The sequence below is a fragment of the Caloenas nicobarica genome, chromosome 7, assembly GCF_036013445.1.
Source record: "Caloenas nicobarica isolate bCalNic1 chromosome 7, bCalNic1.hap1, whole genome shotgun sequence".
Taxonomy (NCBI): Eukaryota; Metazoa; Chordata; class Aves; order Columbiformes; family Columbidae; genus Caloenas; species Caloenas nicobarica.
The window spans coordinates 9,132,597-9,154,859 of NC_088251.1; the positions used below are offsets into that span (position 1 = coordinate 9,132,597).

The 22,263-nt window shown below is 37.0% G+C and overlaps 1 protein-coding gene across 1 annotated transcript; it reads right to left on the reverse strand.

Moving 5' to 3' along the window:
- Positions 1-232: 232 nt before the first annotated feature.
- On the reverse strand, positions 233-21,984 carry TDRD1 (tudor domain containing 1). Its single transcript, XM_065639009.1, has 24 exons — positions 21,951-21,984; positions 20,507-20,577; positions 20,150-20,297; positions 19,636-19,741; positions 18,409-18,469; positions 17,077-17,181; positions 16,536-16,718; positions 15,747-15,893; positions 15,154-15,322; positions 13,617-13,700; positions 13,021-13,197; positions 11,734-11,841; positions 10,119-10,289; positions 9,236-9,484; positions 7,767-7,889; positions 6,540-6,650; positions 6,190-6,360; positions 4,911-5,156; positions 4,283-4,399; positions 3,952-4,062; positions 2,636-2,803; positions 1,985-2,206; positions 1,760-1,806; positions 233-325 (listed from the first exon to the last, which is right to left on the reverse strand). The coding sequence occupies exons 1-24, from the start codon at positions 21,982-21,984 to the stop codon at positions 233-235; spliced, it is 3,222 nt and encodes a 1,073-aa protein (XP_065495081.1).
- Positions 21,985-22,263: the final 279 nt, after the last annotated feature.

Here is a 22,263-nt window from a genome sequence, read left to right on the forward strand (position 1 = left end):
TTGTGGTATGAAACAAAAACAGAACATAAATTTTAGCCTGCAGCTTTGAAATCCTTCAAGTTACATACTTATTTCACAATAACAATCCAAGCATACAAATAAATACATGTACTTAAACAGCAGAATTTCTACAAAGCAACTATTTTTTAAGCTGACAAATACACTCGCTCTTCCAAAAAAGGAACTGCAGCGACCTGGTATACATACAAATGAAACGGCACATGTCAGAGACTCAGTGCTCCAAGAGATTTTTCATTTCAGCAAATCCATCTGGATTCCCATACTTGTTTAAAAGGAAGAGTAGGATCTGTTCATGCTTTTTAAGCTGTGGAATAAGCAGATAGAATTAGACATATAGAATTTTTTTTTTTTTTAATTGCTGATTTCATATTGGGTTAGATTCTAAACCTGCAAACTCAGCTAAATCCCATATTAGTTCAATGAATATACAGTTCCTTGCTGTAAAATCTTCTGAAGGGGAAAAAGCCAGCAGAATTGTAGCTGACTTCCTCCTGCTCCCCCCTCCCTTTTCCTTTTTCCTGAAGCAACAGCTTCCTCAAACCAAATTGACAAAATATTCAAATTAGGACTGAGATCAAGATCTTAAGTTTGGTTATTCACACACATCTATTTCCTGATACTTTCAGGTATATTAGAATCTTCTGTCTTCTCTTTGTCTGCCATGAGACACTGAACCAAACTTACCCAAGTAAGGAAGAATAACAGAAAACAGTGACCAAACTGAAGTTAGAAAAGACGTAAGGTAGATCAAGCTGTAAGATCGGAGAGATAGGGAGGGGAAGGGAAAGGGAGGTTCAACAGCCTACAGTGGGACAGATAAATCAATTACACTGAGGGACAGCACAGTTTTCCTGCCTTTCTGCCACTAACTCCTGGTAACTACACCTACCCTGAGGCAGCAAAGGTCTAAATGACCTTGAACAGAAATGCTCTTTTCCTACCTCCAAAATAACATAGTGCATGTTTTTGGAGAGGGGTAAGTTTGAACCACCCTTGAACAGTGTTTCTGTCTTTAAAATTCAAAATATTGCTCATTCATCTGACAGAGATCCTCACTTTGAGAAAGGCTGGTGCATCTTTTCTGGTACACTTCAACTTACTTTTAGTAACGTAAAGTTCTAACTTTTCATAAATAGTCTAAGTAAAAATAAAAAATTAGAAAGCTTAAAACCAGAAAGCTTTCAAAAATTACAGGACTATGCCATATCTATAAGTGACATTTTTTTTCAAAAGGAAAAAAGCCCAAACTTTCAACTGGCAAACACTGTTACAAATTCCAGTGTTCTACTGAACTCAGAATCTCAGCCCTAGCTCCATGACTGAAACTGTGGCACATATTAATATTAATCTCTGCTACCCAAAATACACATTGTAAGGATCTTCTTACATGTGCAGCTGTGTGCCAAGTTGTATCCACAGCAAAGCACAGCCATATTACCGAAAAGAAAAAACAGCTGCCCTTTCTCCAAATGACACAGTTAATGCAAAACGCCACAACTACCTTTATACAACAGAAAACAGTAACACTCCTGAGCCTGCATACACAGGCTAATGAAGTTTCAGGGTGCTCTAATTATTACCACATATAAAAAAAACCTGAGATGCGTTGGGATATTCACTTTGCGTATCTTCAATGTTTCAGTTAGCTACTATCTCCCTACTCCATTTGCTTCCATCATAGGGTTTCTTTTAAGTTCTGGAAATAAAAATTTTGAGTAGTGCTTGGACTGAATCTTACTTGCATTTTTAATTCTGTGCAGCAGCATTTGGTGTCACCTCCATCACCTACAAAAAATAAAGCAAGCGAATGAGTAAAATACACACAGACACTGCTTCCCTAATTTAAGAGGTGACATGTGGAATTCTCTAAGATTTTTGCAAGGAAAGTCACTTAGGCATGCCACGTGCCCATACGTCTTCAAATTAAGTTTACATTAAGAAGTAATTAAGTGAGAGTAAGTACCTTGATGTTCAGTACTCAAGTTTTCAGCCCTGCAGGATTTGACCAAACCTTCCATTACCAGTTCATCAGCTACATTCACACTACCATTTTCACTAAGTTTCTCCACTGTTACTGAATTGACATTTCCATTAATCCCTTTCACTGTAATCGTGACATATTGATTCAATAACATTTCTTTCAACTTGTCCAATAATAATGAAGACCACTCGGCTTTCTCTATTCCTGCAAAAAAATAGAGTACAATCATGTTTGTTCTAGAAATAATTCCTTTATGATATGACTTGAATCTTACAAGTAGTGCTATCACTCTTTTAGAAAATATGCTGCTAAATTTTCCTAATATAAATAGCTTATTCTGCAGATAAATAATTAAAAACGTACTTTCTAAACCAGCTTTTGCAGTATTAACCAGGACACCATTTCAGCAGATCATTACATTGTTTGTCAGTATTAAGGAATGAACATTCATCAGGATAGATACAGATTTATAATGTTCAAGAAAACACCCAGTCAGGGGGTTTTTGGAGGAATGTAGTTTTTTGGTTGGTTGGTTTGGTTTTTTGGTGTGTGCGCGTTTAGTTTTTTGGTTTTGTTTTTGTTGGTATGTTTGTGTTTGGGTTTTTGTGTGGTTTTTTTGTGTTTTTGTTTTACCTGCAAGTGAACATGTAATTGTCTGAAAAGGCAGCTTTAAGTAGGATTCAGTGATGGGCAGCACCTTTGAAAGGGGTAAAATTTCTGTCTTCCCATAGTCTGCATATAGTACTTGCACTAGAGACTCAGAAACGTCTAGAACAAGAGCTCTGTACCAATGGCCATCACCTGAAAAGAATGGGACAAGAAAAATCACATGTGAAATACCATCTTACAAACACAGCTTATCCCAAGAACAAGAATCTGTAGAGTTTTCCAGGAATTTTTAAATACTCTGGTATATACAAAAGACCACTTGACAAGAAGCAAGCCCCTAGAACAAGCAAATAGTTTCTGACTGCTGTATTCATAAAGATTTAAGTGTTGCTTTCAGACTTTTGCTCAAATTATACAGATTTTTACTAAAATACTGTTTTAAGGCTGTCTGCAGACTGTATTTCTAGCTCCTTACCCTTGTTTTCCAATGCATATTCCCTCTCAAAATACAACCAAATTTAAAAACTAAAAAAAAATCATCCTTTTTCCTCAATTATGCTGAAGAGCCATAAACAAACCAACAAAAAAAGTGGAAGTTAAAGTGTCAAACACTTAAGTATAATCTCATGGTCTGGCTAGTACTTTTGTTAATTCATCTATCCTGTTTTCTATGAGCTGTTGTCTAGCACACAAATTCATTTTCAGTACTTTGACAGATCTCCTGCAACAATCCACATGAAATCAACATTTAATTTTTATGAGTCAATGCTACTTTATTTTTAAAATATTGAACTAATATAGCAGCAGAGTACCCTCTCTTATGAAAGATTAAGAAATAAAGTAAGTTTGCTCACTGTTAAGAATACTTTTAACTTGAACAGCAGTTCAGTGAGCGTGGACAGCTTGCCAGGCTAACAAGGCAGAACAATCAGTTGTCACAGGCAGCATCACCACCCCGTGCTCACACAAAGCAACAACAAAACCACCATCCAGGCACCCCCGACCCAGGAGGTCTGTATGGATGCAAATGCACCATTGCTCTGCCATGAATTTCATGCCTCCGTGACTCAGGAGAACATAAATTTCAGCTTAAACAGTAATTAGCTGTTCTTTCCTCTTAAAGCTCCATAGATTTTGCAGGGCACATCCTATTCCTTGTTTTCTCTCCTGAAGTGTCACGTGGTTTCTTTGCCCTAAAGACACAGCCAGGCTATCCTTTGGAACAGAATTAAGAGATCTGCAAGTAAAGTTGGTTTTTTTTTTTTTCCTTTGTCTAAAGCAAAAATGAAAGTTGTGTTTTACACTGGTCAAGGAAATGTAAGAATGAACAATCGCCCCACCTGAAAACAAGGCACAACAGGCTTCTCCCAGCTGTGGTCTGAAGGGCTGGGTCTTACGAGACTGGCAATAGCTTTCTATTTCAACCAACTGCTGATGTAGCTTCTCTTGATCTACAGAAAAAACACATTTGATAACTAACCACATTTAAGTATAGCGAAGAGCATACTAATTTTTAAGTTCCCCCACTCCCACCTTCGTAGTTTTTTTATATTTTTCAACTGTCAGAGCTACATTACCATGACGTTCAGTTCACTATAGGCATTCATTTTACTAACTAGTTTGCAGCAGGACTTCTTATTGGTATTAGGAACAGTGAACACCTTTTCTTACCTTTAATTTCAACTGGTACAGCATAGAACAAGTCTGGGCTTACAACTTCAGTTACACAGACACATACAGATTCACCTATAGCAAATTCAATTGACTTCCAGTGTCCACATGAGGTTTCTAATGGAAATAGCAAGAAAATGAAGTGTAGCACTTTCCTCCAAGCACATTTGTATTATAAGTTACTGTTACAGAGTATCTTTTTGAATTTTACAGACAACTACACATCCTTACCTCAAGAAGAGGAAACCAAAACCAAGATCATTCTTGCTTAATTTGCTGTTCATAAACTATTAGCTTATAAAAGCAGCTGAAGTAAAAAGAAAAAAAGCCTCCAAAAAATAAGATATTGGAAAGTAAATGTGAAAAGTTCAAGTCATAGCAAATTTGTAACTCTCTACTATCAAATACTCAAATAAAATTCATTTAAGACAAACGCAGTGATTTTTATCCATCGGTCTATAATGCCACCTGAAGGGCAGCTTGTGTTTAACTGTAAAAGCTGACAACATAATCAAAACTACGCAAGTTTATTATTGATGTGAACTATAGTTAAACAGCAAGACCATGATTATAGACTGGAATAGCGAAAATTCTTGTTCAATCTAAAAGTTAACATTCATTTAATTACCTTTTTTGTCAACAGACTTGTTTGGAAGGTTATTTGTATCTTCTAGAACTTCCTTTACAGCCAATTTTTCAGAGGTTAATATCTCATTGATCACTTTTGGATGACCTGTGGAATTGTCAATAAGCTCGACACCTGCCCCATAGCTGGAAAGGGAGGTTACTCTGGCTTGAAGCTTTATCCCTGCAGTGTACATGTGAAATCTTGCTGTAGCTTCTGGAATCCATTTGCTGTTACCAGGCTTTATACCTAGGAAGTAGGAGAACTGCTCAAAACAGCTCCATTAAGTAACTGTCTTCAGCATTATATTTTCCTTTAAAAAAAGAAAAGCTTTTTTTTTTTAAAAAAAAATTAAAGCACAACTCGAAATACCAAAGCTACTTTTACTACCTCAGTGATACACATTGTACTTCATCCTGTTCACTGGTCTCCCTCCTTTCTTCTAAGAGAACACATTTCCTAAAGACTCCCAAGGCTTTTTTCCGATATTATTCTACCAAGTAAATCCTTGCGCCTTAGCAAGAATAACACTGTTGAGACTGTTTATTAATTAGTTTAATGGAGCTTTTTTATCAAAGGAGCAGAAAAAAAACTGTTTCAAAAAAAACCAACGCAAACCACAGTAGAAGACACCTTGACAAAATGTGGTTTTGAGCTTTTTGCTTTTCTCCCCGTTTTTATTTCTAGAACAAGTAGACTACATTAGAAAGAATAATTCTGTAGAATTATGAGTGATTTGGTGTGGAAAACTAAGAGGCAGAGAACTGGTAGAAGACTGAGAAACAGCAGTACAGTGCCCAACTCTGCAGGAATCAAATGAAACACCCCTACAGAGAAAGGACAACTTGCTTCATAAAAACAGATGAGCTCCTTTGCCTGCAAAACTTTTGAGAAATAATTAAGTTGCACAAAAGCACATTTACTCCTAGCAAGGTGGCAACCAAAAGCTAGTAAGCACTACAGATGAAGCAGAACTAAATGACAAGTTCCCTTTGACTGGCAAATCCATAAGTAACCTGGACGCATCCCTATACAATTTACTCTAGGTGAACCTGCTTCAGCAAGTGGGTTGGACTGGATCTCCAGAGGTCACAAGGCTAAAAACAACAGCTCCCACAGTTTCCAGAGGCTGGAAGCAACACAGACATTTATTATAAAAACAAAACGACGAAATGCAAACCAATGTTCTGTGAAGTACCCTGTTATCACCTCCTTCCCCCAAAGCAGCAAGTCTCTAAATGCAAAAGGTCTTATAAGAGAAAGAATCCATATGAAGATCCACCTGAAAGCCAGCATTTAATTCCTTGAAATGGAAGTTTTAGGAATGAGGATGGGATCTGCCGTATTTTATCCATTGGTACTTCCTCAACATTTCCATAGTCCACAAAACATACTTTAACAGATCCATCTGAAGTAACGTTTTGCACCAAAGCACGGTACCAGTTACCATCAGCTAATTAAAGAAAAAAAAAAAATTACTTCACACATTTAGTAAGTTTACCAGCATTTATTTTTTAGTAAATAAATCCAATTCTTTGCTACCTTCTGCCAATGCAAACTATCAGCTTTTTTTTCTTTACATTCACATATGTTCACTGTAAAAACAATAAAATATTTTAATATGTTACTTACAAGGGAAAAAAGCACAGCAAGGTTCTCCGTTCTCAGGCTTAAAATTATTCAGTGGTGTTTTCTGACAGTATTCAGACAATGATTTGTTAAGTGAGTTTAGAGCAAGTAACTCTGAAAATTATGAAGAAAGAAAGAAAGAAAAAGACGAGATCAACAAAACAAGCTGACCTGAAATTTATCAATACTGTTCACTGTATAGCTTACTTATAAAAGATTTGATGTGAGTTTTCTGTGAATTTTAGAATCAAAAAAACAACCTGTTGACACTGAGTTAACTCTTTAATTTACTAGACAGTCTTATTAGTAGGAAGAGGTGAGACAGCTGATACTTACTGGCAAATTAGTTCAGTATCACAGCAAAATGACCAGTGATTCTTCCCACTAATCCAAAAAGCAGCCTTCACTCCAAAATCTAAAGTGTATTTTACAGCCATGACAGATCATGGGATCTCACCCTGCTTACTTTTTTTTTTTTTTTTTTTAACATCAAGTCCTTTAGGCTTTTCTATAACATCACTTTTAGAGACGAATTCAGTCATATTTTAAAAGTGATAAGCCATGAAGAATCTATACTATCCCTAGGTAAGTCAAGGAATAAACTTCCCTCATTTTTTAAGATCTGCCCTATATTTTTAATCTGAATGCATTTAGCTTCCGCTTCCAGCCACGGAATTTCACCATGCTCATTTTCTAGTAAGTTAAAAAGGCAGCAGCTATCAGAAGTCTTTCTATATGCAGCGGAACAAGATTATTTTTCTGAGTTTATCCAAGGGGCAGTCAAGTCTCAAAAGCTGTGTTTTCTCATTTTCATGTAATTTTCTCTCTTTTGGATCTTTGTAAGTTTTTATAAATTAGAACAGGACTGAGTACTAGAAGTGAGCTCCAGTCAATATTGGTATGGGCACAGGGAACATTTCTCTTACTTGCTATCTTTTGTTTAGATAACCTTTGCCTAGGTTATGGTAGCTCTTTTCACTTTTCTCTACATTCTTAGCTTAAGTTTTATTCAACTGGTTACCTTCAACATTTTCAGATTTCAGTCTCAGAGTCACTACATATCACAATCCAATTTCTTCATCATTCCACTTGTATTCTTAAGATACAAAAACTCAGAGATAAGCCTTGGTGCTCCAAGCTCACTTGAAACAGTAATGCATTACAACTATAATAAATGTCAAATCAGGAAGCAAAGAAACTCGCAGAAGGAAAAAAGCTGAATAATCTTACCACTGCTATTTGAAATCTGACAGTAGAACTCTCCAGGATTGTACAGCGTACACACTACGACATCTACTGTTTGTTTAAGAGTTAATTTACTCCACTTGCAAATTCTTTTGTTTGTTGTGTCCTCTAGAGAGGAAAGAAGAGGCAAACAGCTGTCAGTGAGAGTACTGGAAATGGTCTAAGGAGGAGAAACAACAAAAAGATTAATAGAAAGACTGGTTGCAGAAATTTGCACTGTATATTATACTCCAAATATCTGAAAGAAGTTTATTATTCTTCCAATTAGTTCTCTAAACCAAAAAGTACACCATTTCTTAATTTTTGGCAAGTTAACCAAGACCTACTGTTATAGCATGCTGGATCCAGCAATCACAGATTTAATCACTAAATTTAAGTAAAGCAAACAAGTTAATGAAAATGTATTTTGCAAGTCAACAGAGAGATGTATCTGTTGAAATTCCAATATAAAAGTGAAAGTTTTAAAACACATGAGACAAAAGTTGATAATCTGTTTAGAACCTCCATACTAAAGCTCCCACTCCGTGCAAGAAATTAAAAAAAGTTGAGAAGCAACCAAGAAACTTAAGTAGTACAAAACAGGTCTGTGATGATAGCCATAGACCAAAACGTGTTTGGATAGAACCATGAAAGTTACTGGTCATTTGAATTTTATACAGGATTCCTTACCCTTCTGAAAAAAGATAAAGAATAACCATGTCCTGGCCATGAAGCATCTAGTAAGGAAGATCAAAATTAAGGGATTTGGACACAACCTTGACAAGACGACTTCCCTCAGTTTTCAGTACAAATGGATTATGGGAGAAGAGTTTTACCAGAGATAGGATAGAAAAGAGAGGCTTAACATGCTTCATGAGAGAAGCTAGGAATCTTCCCACAACACAGAGAAATCTGACACAGAATTTGCAAATGTCTGAAATTGAAACTTTGGTCACTAAATGCAAAAGTCCTAGAAAATGTATTTGACTGCAGTAGTCTTTACAACTTCAAGGTGATACCTAAATGGCCTTTTTTGTGTGAGGGTTTAGGTATGAAATATAAAACAATGAGGATGAAGTACTATTTGAGCTAAAGGACAAGGGCACAAGAACAAGCAGGTACTAACTAGTCAATCCTGCTTCAACTGGAAACTGTAACACTTCTAACCAGAGAAACTGAAATATTAGTATGGTCTTCCAAAAGTACGCAATTGCAACTTTGTTATGTATGTATACACATATATATACACACACACACACATATGTATGTATATATATATATATATACACACACAGACACACAAGCAAACACACGATTTCCTCATGGCAAAGTTGCCATAGCTGAACTTCAGATCTGCAAAGATTAGAATTCATGAGCCAGACTGGAAAGTTCTTACCAGTTAAGAACCTGCATTCTTTGTACCCACTCCAGTAGAGGTAAATAACGCCAGTTCAGCAGGATGTGCTCGTACTCACCGTTTGCTTTCTTAACATCACTCATTCCGATTGCTGGCGAGGCCACCCTTGGTTCCTCAGCTGCACAGCCTTTCTCTATGAGACAGCTTGATATATCTATTACTGGAGTAACTGATGCATCTACAAGCTCCACCACACATCTATAACTGTCTTTATCCACTACTTTTACTGTGACCACTGTGTCTTTCACCAGTTGGTTCATAAAAGAAATAGATTTTGAGGTCCAGGTTCCTAATGGTGGCTTAACACCTAAGAAGTCAGATAGCATGGACAGGTTTTCAGGACAGTCCAAGTCTCAACAATATGTGGAAAGGTACAGTAACACTGCTTACAACAAAAGATTAAGCAGCAGTACTACAAAAGTTCAGAGTCTAAATAACTGAGTTTGGAATCTTGTTATAAGCATGAGGAGTTGGGGGTGAGTTACTTTCGTAGTACTTAGATTTAATAAATAATGGTCTACTAGTAGTTTCACTAGATTTGCCCCAGGGGACTGGGACAGATACAGTTCTGAATTTCAAGATGTAAAATGAAATTTTACACCGGTGTTAGAACCAAAACAGATTTAAGAATTCCACACATCCAGTAGATGACTGAATTTTGCTTAGAAAAAAAAAAGCACATGCAAAACCTAAACAGATGTGTTAATATAACCATGTTTTCCAAACATACGACTGCAGGTCACCAGGTACGTTAGGAGAGATTTGTCATGTTTTATAGATACGGCCCAACAAACAAGAAATCTGGAAATTCTGGAAATCATGCCTACTGTTATCTCCATCCTCCTCACATTTCAATATAAGATACTACAGGTGTGATCATTAACTAACTCCACTTATTTTGCCCCTATCCAGTTTGAAACAGCTTATCATTTATTTCATACCTGCCAAGGCACATCTTATGGCTTGAGCTGGCAAGCCCATTAATCTTGGAATTATAGGACGAAGTCTAGCCAGCGGAAGAACTTCATAATTGCCATAATCTATATAGCCCACCAAAACAGAATCTTCAGAAACATATTCTGTAACAGCAGCACGATACCAAAGATTGTCTTCTAGAAAGGAAGATACAGATGTTCATTGTACTGCTTTTAACTTCTGAGAACAGAATGATTTTTTTGGTCAGACCAATATAAAAATACAACATAAATCTCAACATAAACCATCAGCACTACAGTTCACGCAAACCTTTAAAAAATCCTTATGAATGCAACATCTACCGCCATCACCCCTCGCATGAGTTGCATGTTGCAAACTCATTCTTTCCGTAAAGAGCCCCGCCTCACAAATATATACTGCAACAAAAAATTGACTACATCACGTGCGTGTAGTGCTTAAGCTCAATACATTTAAACACACACCAAACAGTATTTCAGCTGACCACAATGACATGCAATTCAAAGGCCACACAACAGATCTAGTATTTAAGTATTTTAATTCAATTAAAATATTCGAGAAATAGAAATACAAGCTTACTCAAGTTTACCAGGACATCTGAGGTACTGAGCTGACAGCTTTCCCTAGCCAGGCACCTGAAACCGGTGCTCATTCAAATGCTAAGACGGCTTATTGACAGTACCAGCTTTTTCTGAATGTGCCAAAAAGCATTTATTTCATCTTATCTGTTCAGTTCCGCAGTTAATTTATTCAAAGAAGCAAAACCACAGGAAATAGAAAGAAATAAATGACTGGGAATGTTTTATCAGTCACATAAAGAAATTATTGCAGCAACATTTCTGACCAGAAAAAAAGCATAAGAGGTTTCTTTTTCTTGTTTAAAGCTGCATGAAATAGAGAAAGATCTGTGAGGAAAAGAGATTCATCGTCATCCTACTGCATTCAGGCAAACATGACTTCAGACTCTAATAGACAAAAGGTATTTCCTTCATATAGGCTTAACAATTCCTAGCACAAAATACTGTTTTATGCAGAATAGGAGTCTGTGTTTGGGCAAGATTTAATATTTCATGAGACTTGTAGAAACTTGACATCAGTGATAAGTGTCATGTGGAAACTAAGTTATGAACATACAAATCAGGACTACCAGGTCTTGGCTAAATAACATTTTGAGAAGTCTATCTGCATCATGACATATAAACCCATTTCTTCTGTCCCTTTTTTGGGGTCTAAAATTTCAAGTCTATATTTATTTCCAGCCACGTGAAATAGTGCTTATATATATCTATATCTATCTATATGAATATAAAATTTCTTCATGATTTCTTAAAAAGCTCCTTTATACAAAAACGAACCCAGCGTTAAAGACTTTGCTAAATGAAGTGACCATGTTATGGTATTTTTTTAAACTAGTATTTTATAGATGTCATCATTAGCTATTAATACTTTTTAAAAATCACTACCAAATGCTATCAACAGCTAAAACCAGACATGAATAAAATAAACTCTATATTAAACATTTCTAAACATAATTATTACAAAAAACAAACACATTTTATAAAGTTACATAAATTAAGAGCCATATTTTCACTCCATTTTTACCTGTGAACTGGGCGCAGCACACATTTCCAGTAGCGGGACGGAAAGCTGAACTACTGGCAAATTTGCCACAATGTTCATTAAGAGATACCTGAAGTTCAGCGAGTTGACCTGATGTTAAAACACAAAGGTTTTGGAACATATGCCATCATTTAGTTATTACAAAAGTACAAAAATCTTAAGTTCAAAGCTTGGAAGAACATCTTGTAGTATCATGGAGATTATTTCACATAATGTTTAACATAATACCAAAACAGCAATGAAACTAGGACTCTTCAATCAGTAAGACGGAAGAGAGTCCTCACTGGAGTCTAATGAATCACAGTGGAGAAGAGGACAGGGATAACCAGTCGCAGACTTATTTAACACAGGAACAACTGAAGCCAGCAGGAATTGAAACCAAGCTAGTGGAGGCATGCTGGAAAGAAACTAAGGAAGACAACTCTTCAAACAACAGGCAGGTGTCGAGTGTCACTTCTTGCCAAAGGACATGCTACGCTACGAGTCTACATGGAATTTAAAGGCTGCACAAGTACACAGAAGAGAAATCCACTGTAGGAGATACATCAGATCACATCCAGCTGCCAAAGCCCTTTTAGCCCCCAAAACACCCACTGGCTCAGGCAGCACTGTGAGGACACATCCTACAAACTTACTCTGCTCTTCCTCTCTCCAGACATCTGTTTATTGCCACTGTCAGAGAGGCACCAGAAGTCCCTGCAGCCTGGCACTCTGGCCCACTGTCATGTTACTTACGGTCTTATGTTTTATTGTACCAGAATACACCAAAGCAGGGTTTGGGCACTATTAAGCTAGCCTTCTCATACTCAGATATTCTCCCCATACTATGTAACAAAGAAGCTCTGTCCACGCACCCAGCCTATAAGGAAACATTTCCCTCCAGGGGTAAAGCAACAAGGCATCAAAGGAATAAACAAAGTAATTAGAAAGTCACATTTCTGGAACAGGAGAGAGAACATATTTAACATTAAATATTCGTGATACAAATTGACTTCAGATTGCTAAAATCCATACCACACCATCTTTCTACTCTGCGCTCCTCAGCCCACAAATTATCAGCTTACAGGTTAGCGAGCGATAACAGCTAGAACTGCCCAAAACATTCTCTACACCACTATGGCTTGTAACCGACTGAGGCATGACCTAATGCTACCTGGATTCATCATTTTGGGTCAAACTACAAGACGAGCAACAGCTCCCTCCAGCCCCTGCTGAAGAGAAAAATGCCAGACCAGGTATGTTACATCCCGCTTTCAACGTGTCACTTACGGGCATTGTGCATCTGCTGACAGAAGAAGTTTTCTGGATTTTCAATGCAGGAAACAACACCAGAAAATACATCTCCGACACATAAGGAGATACAATCAGCAACTGAGTTAGCACAGTGAAGAAATTCTTCATCTTCAGGTATTTTCTCTTTACTTCCCTTAGAATGGTTTTCTGACACTGTACATATAAAAATAAATTTTAAAAAAGAGGTTACTGATCAAAAGCTAGATGACTTTGAAATGTGCAACCTCACCAGCCAGGATTAAAACTGCACTAAATTAAATTTAAACATGCTAAAGCAGTTTTGTTTGTTTGTTTTTCTTTTTCCTGACTCTTTGGACCTTGAAGGCTCCTGTCATATGAAATTAATGCTCATATAATCATCACTAAACAAGTACTTTAGACTATTAAAAGCATATGTGCTACTGTCACTAGTGACCTGAGGGAAGCTCTACTAGCCAATATTTTAAATAGGAGGCAATGCAAGTGGACAGCCAAAATATTTACTACTTTCAGAATATCACACAACACAGGAGGACTTAAAATTCCCCAAGCTTTTTCCGTCTCTTACTAAGAAGTTTGATTTGCTTGCTTACCTCTCAGACAGTCTGCTCTTTGGGCATTACCTCCTGGAGTTAAATCAGACCTGATTGCTAAAGGTACTTTATCTAGGCAGTCTCCTAAAATACACATGTAAAAAAGAAAACAATTTACCATCTAGGATAGTCATCATTTATTTCAGAACCATCTTCTGAGCCTGACCTATATCCCTATTGCAAGGTGAGGATGTTCTACGTATTTGTTGAGTACTTAATATGCTTAGAATTTCAGAGTAACTCAGCTACTTGAGTTTTCTGAAGATGTTCACAGCTCCAAGACTGTTTGACTAAATAAAATGAGCAAAGTAGTAACAATCAACATTTACTCATCCCCACTGAAGACTGTTGGCTGAAAAACTGATTGCAGCTTTTCACACAAGGATTCACAACTTACGTCTGTATGAGTATGCAATGAGTTACCAAGATTTACAAAGAAATCTTGAGTTTCTTAGCTCTTACATATTCCATTTCTGATATATGAAGCATTATTTCAAGCTTTCAATATAATTATTTTCAACTGAAAACCTGAATACAGATGCTTAAGTTGCTTGTAAAGTCATGGAATAGATGCAGGCAAGCTTTCATGAATGCAGTGACATTTTTTGTGATCTTCTCTTCAAGAGGCTGACAAGCTATATTGCTTTGCCATTAGTGTGCTGTAAAGCAACCAAATGTGAAATATGCCCAGCACAACCCTCAAACAGTTGAATTTACACAGGTCTAAGGTGAACCATCATGTTATAGATTGCAGGGACTATGACATGGCGATAAGCTTCCTGCACATCAGGGATTTTTGCAAGCCAAGAGGATCAACGATCGCTTCCTTCAAAATTTCTGTGGGCTGCACACCAATGAAAATACGCTCTTAGCACTGTATCATTCTTGCTCTGCAGACGGGAAAAAAAACAAACAAAAACCAACAAACCACCAAAAAAACACAAACAAAATAGCCCTCCAAATCATGACAACAAGCACACAATCAAAGCCAGTGCCCTCCGCTCAACCAAAAATCTGAATTCAGACTCCTCAGAGGTCAGGTGCTCTGCTCACCTCTATCCACTGATGCTCGCTAAGTTAGAAATAGAAATGTGCCTAGAGTTCTCCAACTAGATGCAACAATATCTAGTGGTTGCACTTTCTGTGGGATATTTGTTTAGTGAGCTTGTACGAAATAGAACAAAAGTTGCAAAATTCTGAGTGGAACTAGAAATTGATATTTCAGGTACAGACATTTTGAAATGACTTCTATATGGAAGAATGAAATAAAAGTAAAACCAACCAACCAACACAACCACAAAAACCCAAAACCAAACAAACCCAAACCAAACCAAACCCCCAAAAACCAACCAATCAACCCACAAAAAAATAAACCAAACAATCAAGGGCAGGTTGTGACAGTGACAAGAAGGAGAACCAACAAAGAAAAACAACTCTCCTCTTTTAAAGATATTGGGCAGGGGTAGGGGGGAACGAAAGTGAAAATGAAAGCCTTATCAATTGTATTTTTCCCCCCCTCACACTACCAAGTACTTACCAAAATCTAGAAGAACATCTACAGCAAAACTCAACATCATTTCCTCCTGTAATATGTCAACAACAGTTACTGAACAGTGCTTTCCCATGAGCTGGGAAGAAAAGCTGGCAATGCCTTCATTCCGTCCTTTTTCTTTTGGATCATAATTAGCAAAGGAACACTTAATGGCCTGGAAAGAATTATAATTAGAACAAGAAGGGATAGGGGGTTGTTTGCCCTTTAGAAAAAGCAACTCAAGGCTCTCAAAAAGTCTCTCAAAAGGCTCTCAAAAATATCATCTTGCATATAAAAGTTAAAGCTGTTGGAATTTGAAGCACTATCAATTCAGTTAACTTCTTCACAAGAGTTAAGAATTAGGAAATTAGGCTCAAACTGTAAGCTGCATTTCCTCTGATTCTCCTACTATTTATGCTGGTTTAGTGAGTGAACATTTCAGAAGGTGAACCTTAGTGCAGTGTAGCAGTTTTTATGCATCACTTTCACTGAACACAAAATACTGTGATAATTACAGTTACACTGAGACAGGAGTTAAGACTCATTTCAGACCTATTCATTTAAAACACCTCAGCTACTGTTAGGAAAACAGAACTCACACATGGAGGAAACAACAGTTCCATGTCTTTGTGCAGAGCTTTAATCCAGGAGAGTGGAATATTTTCTTCATTTCCATAATCGATATAGAATACTTGTGCTTTCTTTTGCAACATATCCACATCTTTTACCAGTGCTCTATTCCAGGTCTGTGTAGGAATAAATTATAATCTTGGTAAGAACATAACGTGTTGCTTTACCACATTAGATTTGTTTATCCAATGCACTGACCAATTCTGAAGTGACTGAAATGAACACAACTCACTGTAGTGTTGACTGCTGTGAAGATAAAATTATTCTCCTATGGATATTGGCTACCATACAGTAAATCAAGAATCTGCTAACAATGGAGGAGAAAAAGGGGAAGAAATACAGAAAAGGGATGGGAAGGGAAACAGAAACTAGATGTGGCTATAGAAATGCAATCCAAGAAGTTGGGTAAGAAATGAAGTAAGAGTAACTTCCTTAAATAAGCAGAGTTATATTCCAAACTGATCTAACTACAGTAGTTTAAATTTGCTAAGAATACACACAGCCTTCGAGCAACAGTAGCACAAAAAGTGCCTACAGTGTTTGAGTACATACACATATCGAAGTAAACTTCCTCAAGTGGGGAAAAAAAAATAATCAGTATGTTGAATTTGTGTTCCAGATGTTACAAAGTTAGTTACTACAACAATTCCACTCCAGTAAACTGACCTCTAATTAGCAGCATTCACTGGTAGAGACATAAAAGCAAAACAAGAAGAGCGCAACAAAGAATGGTTATTTTATGGATGATGAGACACTACCTGATTCGAAGAACACCTTGCAACGCAGACTTCCCCTTTGACAGCAAAATATTGCTCCTGAATAACTGTGTTAGCGTAACAGTCTTGCAGTTTCACAGAAAGTTTACTGATCTGGTCTAAAACTTCCGGAGAACTCATCTGTATATAAAATTCACTTGGACTCTTGAACTTTGTTACTGTACCCTAAAGAGAAAAACCATAGTAGATGATACACAAGAACAGTCTACAGTATATTATTCAGGACCACTATTCATTTCAATAAATGCATTTCAGCCTATATCTGATTATGTTCTTTTGTTTTGAACCTAGCAGTAATTAACTGCAGGGAATAAAACCAGGGATGTTCACCTTCCCAGAAACAGTGTTCCTCACTTACTCCCCCTACCTCTGCTTGCATTTACTCATCTTTATAAAAATAAAACAGTTTTACATGTGAGCAAAAAGAGACAAAGAGCTGAGGTGACATGCAGCTATATACACTTAACAAAGTTCCATATGCAACCTAACAAAGCATTGTAGGATTCTTCCATAATAAAAGTACCTGTACTTCCATAGCTTTTTTGATCCCTAGAGTCTGGAGATCTGAAAGCATTATTTTCTTGCTGGGCTCTCCTGTCTTGACGGAATCCACAGATGTTGAATTACCCTAATTAAAACAGCTATAAGTTATGTTTAAACTGGAGTTGTTCAGCTGTAGCTCCTTGTAGTAACAAACAAAAAATAACTTTTTATCATTTCGAGCGGCATGTAAAAGAGTGCTTTTGTTGACTTTCAACAAGAAGTCTACAGACTTTGTATTACTCTTGAAAATAACTTAAAACATTACCACAGATATACCGAACAGACAATGAAAAACAACTGCTGAAGTCTCACACATTCGCCTCCTCCTTTCACACCTATTTTACAGGATAATTCAGCCGTATTTCCTGCTTATGATGCTCGCACATGTAAGTGGACCTGAATTCCATCTGCTTCTTTGTAGCCTTAACACCACACAGTAGATTATAGCTACTGCTTGAACTGTAGGCAGCCATTTGAAGTCTAAACATTTAGTGTGACCTGCTTAATGCATCGACAACCTAAAAACGTTAGAAAAATTATCTTTTACACATCGTTAGGGAAAACCTCTTACAGTTGGACCAACATACTGCAGATAATGCACAGTGACTGAGATTATTGTTACAACTGCCAAATTAATTGTTTACTTCCAAAGATCCTTCTAGAACATTTTCCATAAAAACGCATCTCACAGTACAATAGTAAAACACATTTGATTATTCAATATGCAATGTAAGGTCTCTTACTTCCAAGGGCTTGCTTGAGATTCAGATGAATGAGGGAAAAACAAAACCTTCTGTTATTTCAAAATAAATTTGCTACAAATCGTTTATTCATCTTGTACGACCTCTTCGTCTAAAGGTCCCTCACTATCAGTTGATCAGTTTTACTAGAACATAGTCAGAAGCATGGACAGCAGAAAGTTATCAGGATGAACTAACAGAAGTCTCATGACTCAAAATGAAGCTTCCTTTCTGAATTCCTTCAAAAATTTAAACAGATGAATGAGAAAGTGCAAAGAAGTGTATGACAAAGGAGTTTTCTTTTTCCTAAAATATTTCTCTAGCAACATCACATCTGTCTTGATTTTGAACTTTTTCAGAAACACAAGCTGTCTGCTGGTATTGCTAAGGGCTCTACAAGTAACATTTTTAAATGTTTCTCCCAGTCACTTTTGATTTGAAGCACTGATCTTTCTAAAAGGAGTAAATTATAATATTTGGAACTCATTCCTTTCCTGTACAGGTTAAATTAAGCATATTGCAATAAGCTCACAACAGATCCATTCAAGACAGTGAAAAATCATATTCTATACCTTAAGACAAACTCCTGTCTCAGTTTTAGCAGGTAACGTGCCTCCACTGTTATTACTTACACTGTAATCAGAGAAAAACATGTTAATTTTAAAGAACCAAAGACAGACAAGTAGGACTCGTAACACCTACTTGCAAGTAAAACAAAAAGGCTGTGTTCACAGTATGTGTTTTTTGTCAATTCTTATTCTGCCTCCAGGAAAATGTAGAATGGCAAATTTGTTAGTTCCCTGTCACCCAAAATCTGGTGTGTTTTTCCTGACGCCATCAACAACAACAAAAAATAAATTTGATTCAAATGGAGAAGAAATATCACACAGTTGTTGTGGAGTTCTGCTAACACTGTAATCCCAAGAAAACCTCAAGAACTACAAAATCAAACAAAAAGAAATGTTGCTATTTCAGTTGAATACATAATGAATATCAATATATATGCCAGATTATCCCTGATGCCAGCCCCACTCAGTTGCTGGAGCAGAACTTATGGGAAAAAAAATAATCTCTTGTGAACTTTGACTACGAACACCTGGTTTCAGATTCACTGAACTGAGACTATCAGTCCTTGCTAGACATTGTCAGCTCAAATGCTCAGATCGCTCCCCTAAACTGCTCCAAAGCCAGCCAGTCAGTTTGTACTGTGTCATAACCTAACGGTGCTTACTTTAATCAAAACACATTAGGGACTGATCTCTTGAGCATCTAAACTGGCATGTCAAAAGCAATAATGAGCAGCTCGAGAATGGCCAGGCTGAGACAACTTCTTCTAATTGCAGCTGTGTTCAAAGATAAAATATCCATGAAGTTCACTGAGGCTACAGTTGGATTCAAACGGTGCCTCTTCAGCACCTGTTAGATGCAACCCATTGGGCATTCCACTGCTGGAAAGCAGTGTCTCATTTCTCCTCCCTTCACCACATCATCAATGGCAATAACAAAGTCATGTGATAAAGCAGTATGCTTACTGCACACTCATACAGCTCCGACACAAGTCAAAATAATGCTTTTGCCTTAAATCACACTACAGAATGCCTTAAGAACTCCGACAATATCTTTCCAGTCACCCTTTTAAAGCAGCAGACCTAAGTTTTCTGACAAGTATGAAACAATTTAGTACTAACCTAAGCAGCATATTTTACTGTAATAGTGCCTTTACGTGGTCATTAAAGTTGTATGAGGAAGGAAATTGTCCTCCTGTAAAGATTATTTGGCAGAACTTTTAACAAACTTACTTCTGTTTAACTGGCTCACATACAACACTATGTGCTCGCCAGTCTTTCTTCTGACAATCTGCAGAGCAGTAGTATATTTGCTTGCACTGTGAACATCTGAGGGATCCTTAAAAAAAAAAGTGAAAGAGAAACATCTATATCAGAAGAGACAACAGCTGTTAAGATACAGACTCCATGTATTACTTAATAACTGCTTTATAAGATGGTTCCACTACAGTTCTAAGCACATACAAATAGGTACTTGTATTCACATGTAGCTATCAGACATTACTGCCCCAGATGTCCCAAATTCCTTCTATATTTAAGAAGGGAAAAAAAAAAGCACCAAACATTTTTGATTCAGGAGGTGCTCTCTTCTGTTTATCCATTCCAAAACTCCAACTGTCTTCTGAATAGTCACTATATTTGCATCCGAGAGATAAAAACACACATCCATTTTAAGACACTACTAAGCAAACCTCCTGATCTGGTTTCACCAATATACATCACAGACTACAGGACAACAGGCACTTACCAAACAGACCACAATGATGGCAAGTCCTCGTTTGAGGGGGTGATAATAATGAATTAAAAAGACTCTTATCATAGCCAATAGAGAAAACATTTTCAGAGGAATATTTCATGTTCTTTGGCTTCTCATGAATCAAATCAGAATGTGACACCTGTGGAATAAAAATTTAGGTGATTCTTACCCAAAAGAAGCCGCCCATTGGTTTGAAATACTCTAATGTACCAAAATGTACAGCCCTCCTGCCCCTACCCCTTTTGGGTCGAAATTTCAAAGCTCTAGAAAGAGCAATATATGCTGATCATTTATGCTATCTAGAAATGCTCAGAATATTTGGGGCAATTATAAAGTGCAGTAACTCACGGTATTTCCTTTATCAGCTGCAGCTGTCAACAGCAAGTTCTCTCTAATAGTTACACCTCCCATGGAACTTCCTAGAAGCAGAAGTATTTGCAAAGGGATCTGATTAACAATGCTAACACATTCCTGTGTTACGGAGTACTTGCAGGAAAATAAGAAGGCTGTTCTCTGCTCCTACTATTCTGCTACCACATTTGAGCAAATGGAGATGCTAGGATATGACACACACTGCAAGTCACTCTTGATACTATGTTTATTCAAACCTACCATCAGTGGAATTATTAAAGCACCAGTTTCACTGCTCTGTGGTTATCACTCAATACTAGTCCTAATGTCCTCCATCCATAAATTTGTTTCAATTGTTCAGCAGGAACAAAAAAACGTTTACATAATTTCCAATATCCATAGGGCAGAAATTCAGAAGAGGCAATTTTACAAGTTTTTTCAATACTGTTAAACATGTGGTCTATCTTTATACTTATGCATAGTTTTGTCACATCAACAGGTGTTCAGAAACAAAATACTCTAAACCAAGAGATTTTAACTTTCCAACGGGTACCTTATAAGCCTTATGGTCTTTCCATTGAGTTTGTTATCAAACAACTGTTACAAGACAAAAATTCAGCCAAGCCTACATACCAATATTCTAGGAACTATGTTTTTATACGTGGGTGACTCATTTACCTACAAAAAAATTGTTTCAGTTCTAGATTACACATGCCATTCTAAGCTTGTTCCAGTCCAGCAGGCTTATTAGCCCAAGTTTTTCACCAAGCCAACATAAAGCTTACATGGCCTTTTTTCCCCACCTGGAAGCAAGTTGACCTTGTAAATTTTGCCTAAACTAAAACTCTCGCCTAACATGAAATTTCATGAACACTCCAGGCTGAGGATGGCTGCATACCACGCTACCTCAGATCTCCCAGAATGAAGTCTTTTTTTTTTTTCTTCTCCCCTCATTTGCAGTAAAAGGGAACATGCATCGGATATCACTGATGAAGGCAAGAAACATCGCTAAAGGAACTCCAACTCCCACTGCACGTATCTGCACCAACTTCCCCAGTACTCCTATTAGCCTGGTTTTTTTTCCAATCATCCAAGGCATTCAAGCCCACGCAAATTTGGATAATTAGGAGTTAGCTGTATTTATAAGCCATATTCATACTTAAAATGTTTATCAGTAATCCAGCACATACACAATTATGGAAGAACAAAGTCAAGATATGTTTGTCAAGCTGTGGACAAAGTCTCTGTTATTGCACATGTGCTGCAGTTAAAACTTTCTGTACTGTTTCTACACTTGGCAAAACACACCCTGTATTGTTTGTTCACAAAATACTGATTTTTTGATCGGTATTTCAGAAATTCGGCCTCAAAACAGAGCTTTTCAACAGGAAGTTGGTACCTGTGATTCTGCTGCTTTAACCTTCATCTACAATGTTATTACCTTTGTTCTTCAAGTGAAGTGGTTCTGCCATCATGTAAATGTTCACATCAGAGTATGACGAAAGGAGGCTGTGTGATGAAACGTGGCTGTAGGCCAGGTAACTACAAAAGCATGGATTTAATGATTAATTCAGGCAGGCACACAAATTAAATATTAAAATACTTTTAAGTCATGTTCCGAAGTTATACTTAAGCATCAGTTTTGGAAGGTTAATTCTCTACTATTTCTTTAATTTGCACAGTAAAAAGTAGAACACTTCCTGCATTAAGGACTCAACAACGAACGCTCCAGACTAAAAATAAACAACAAAAAG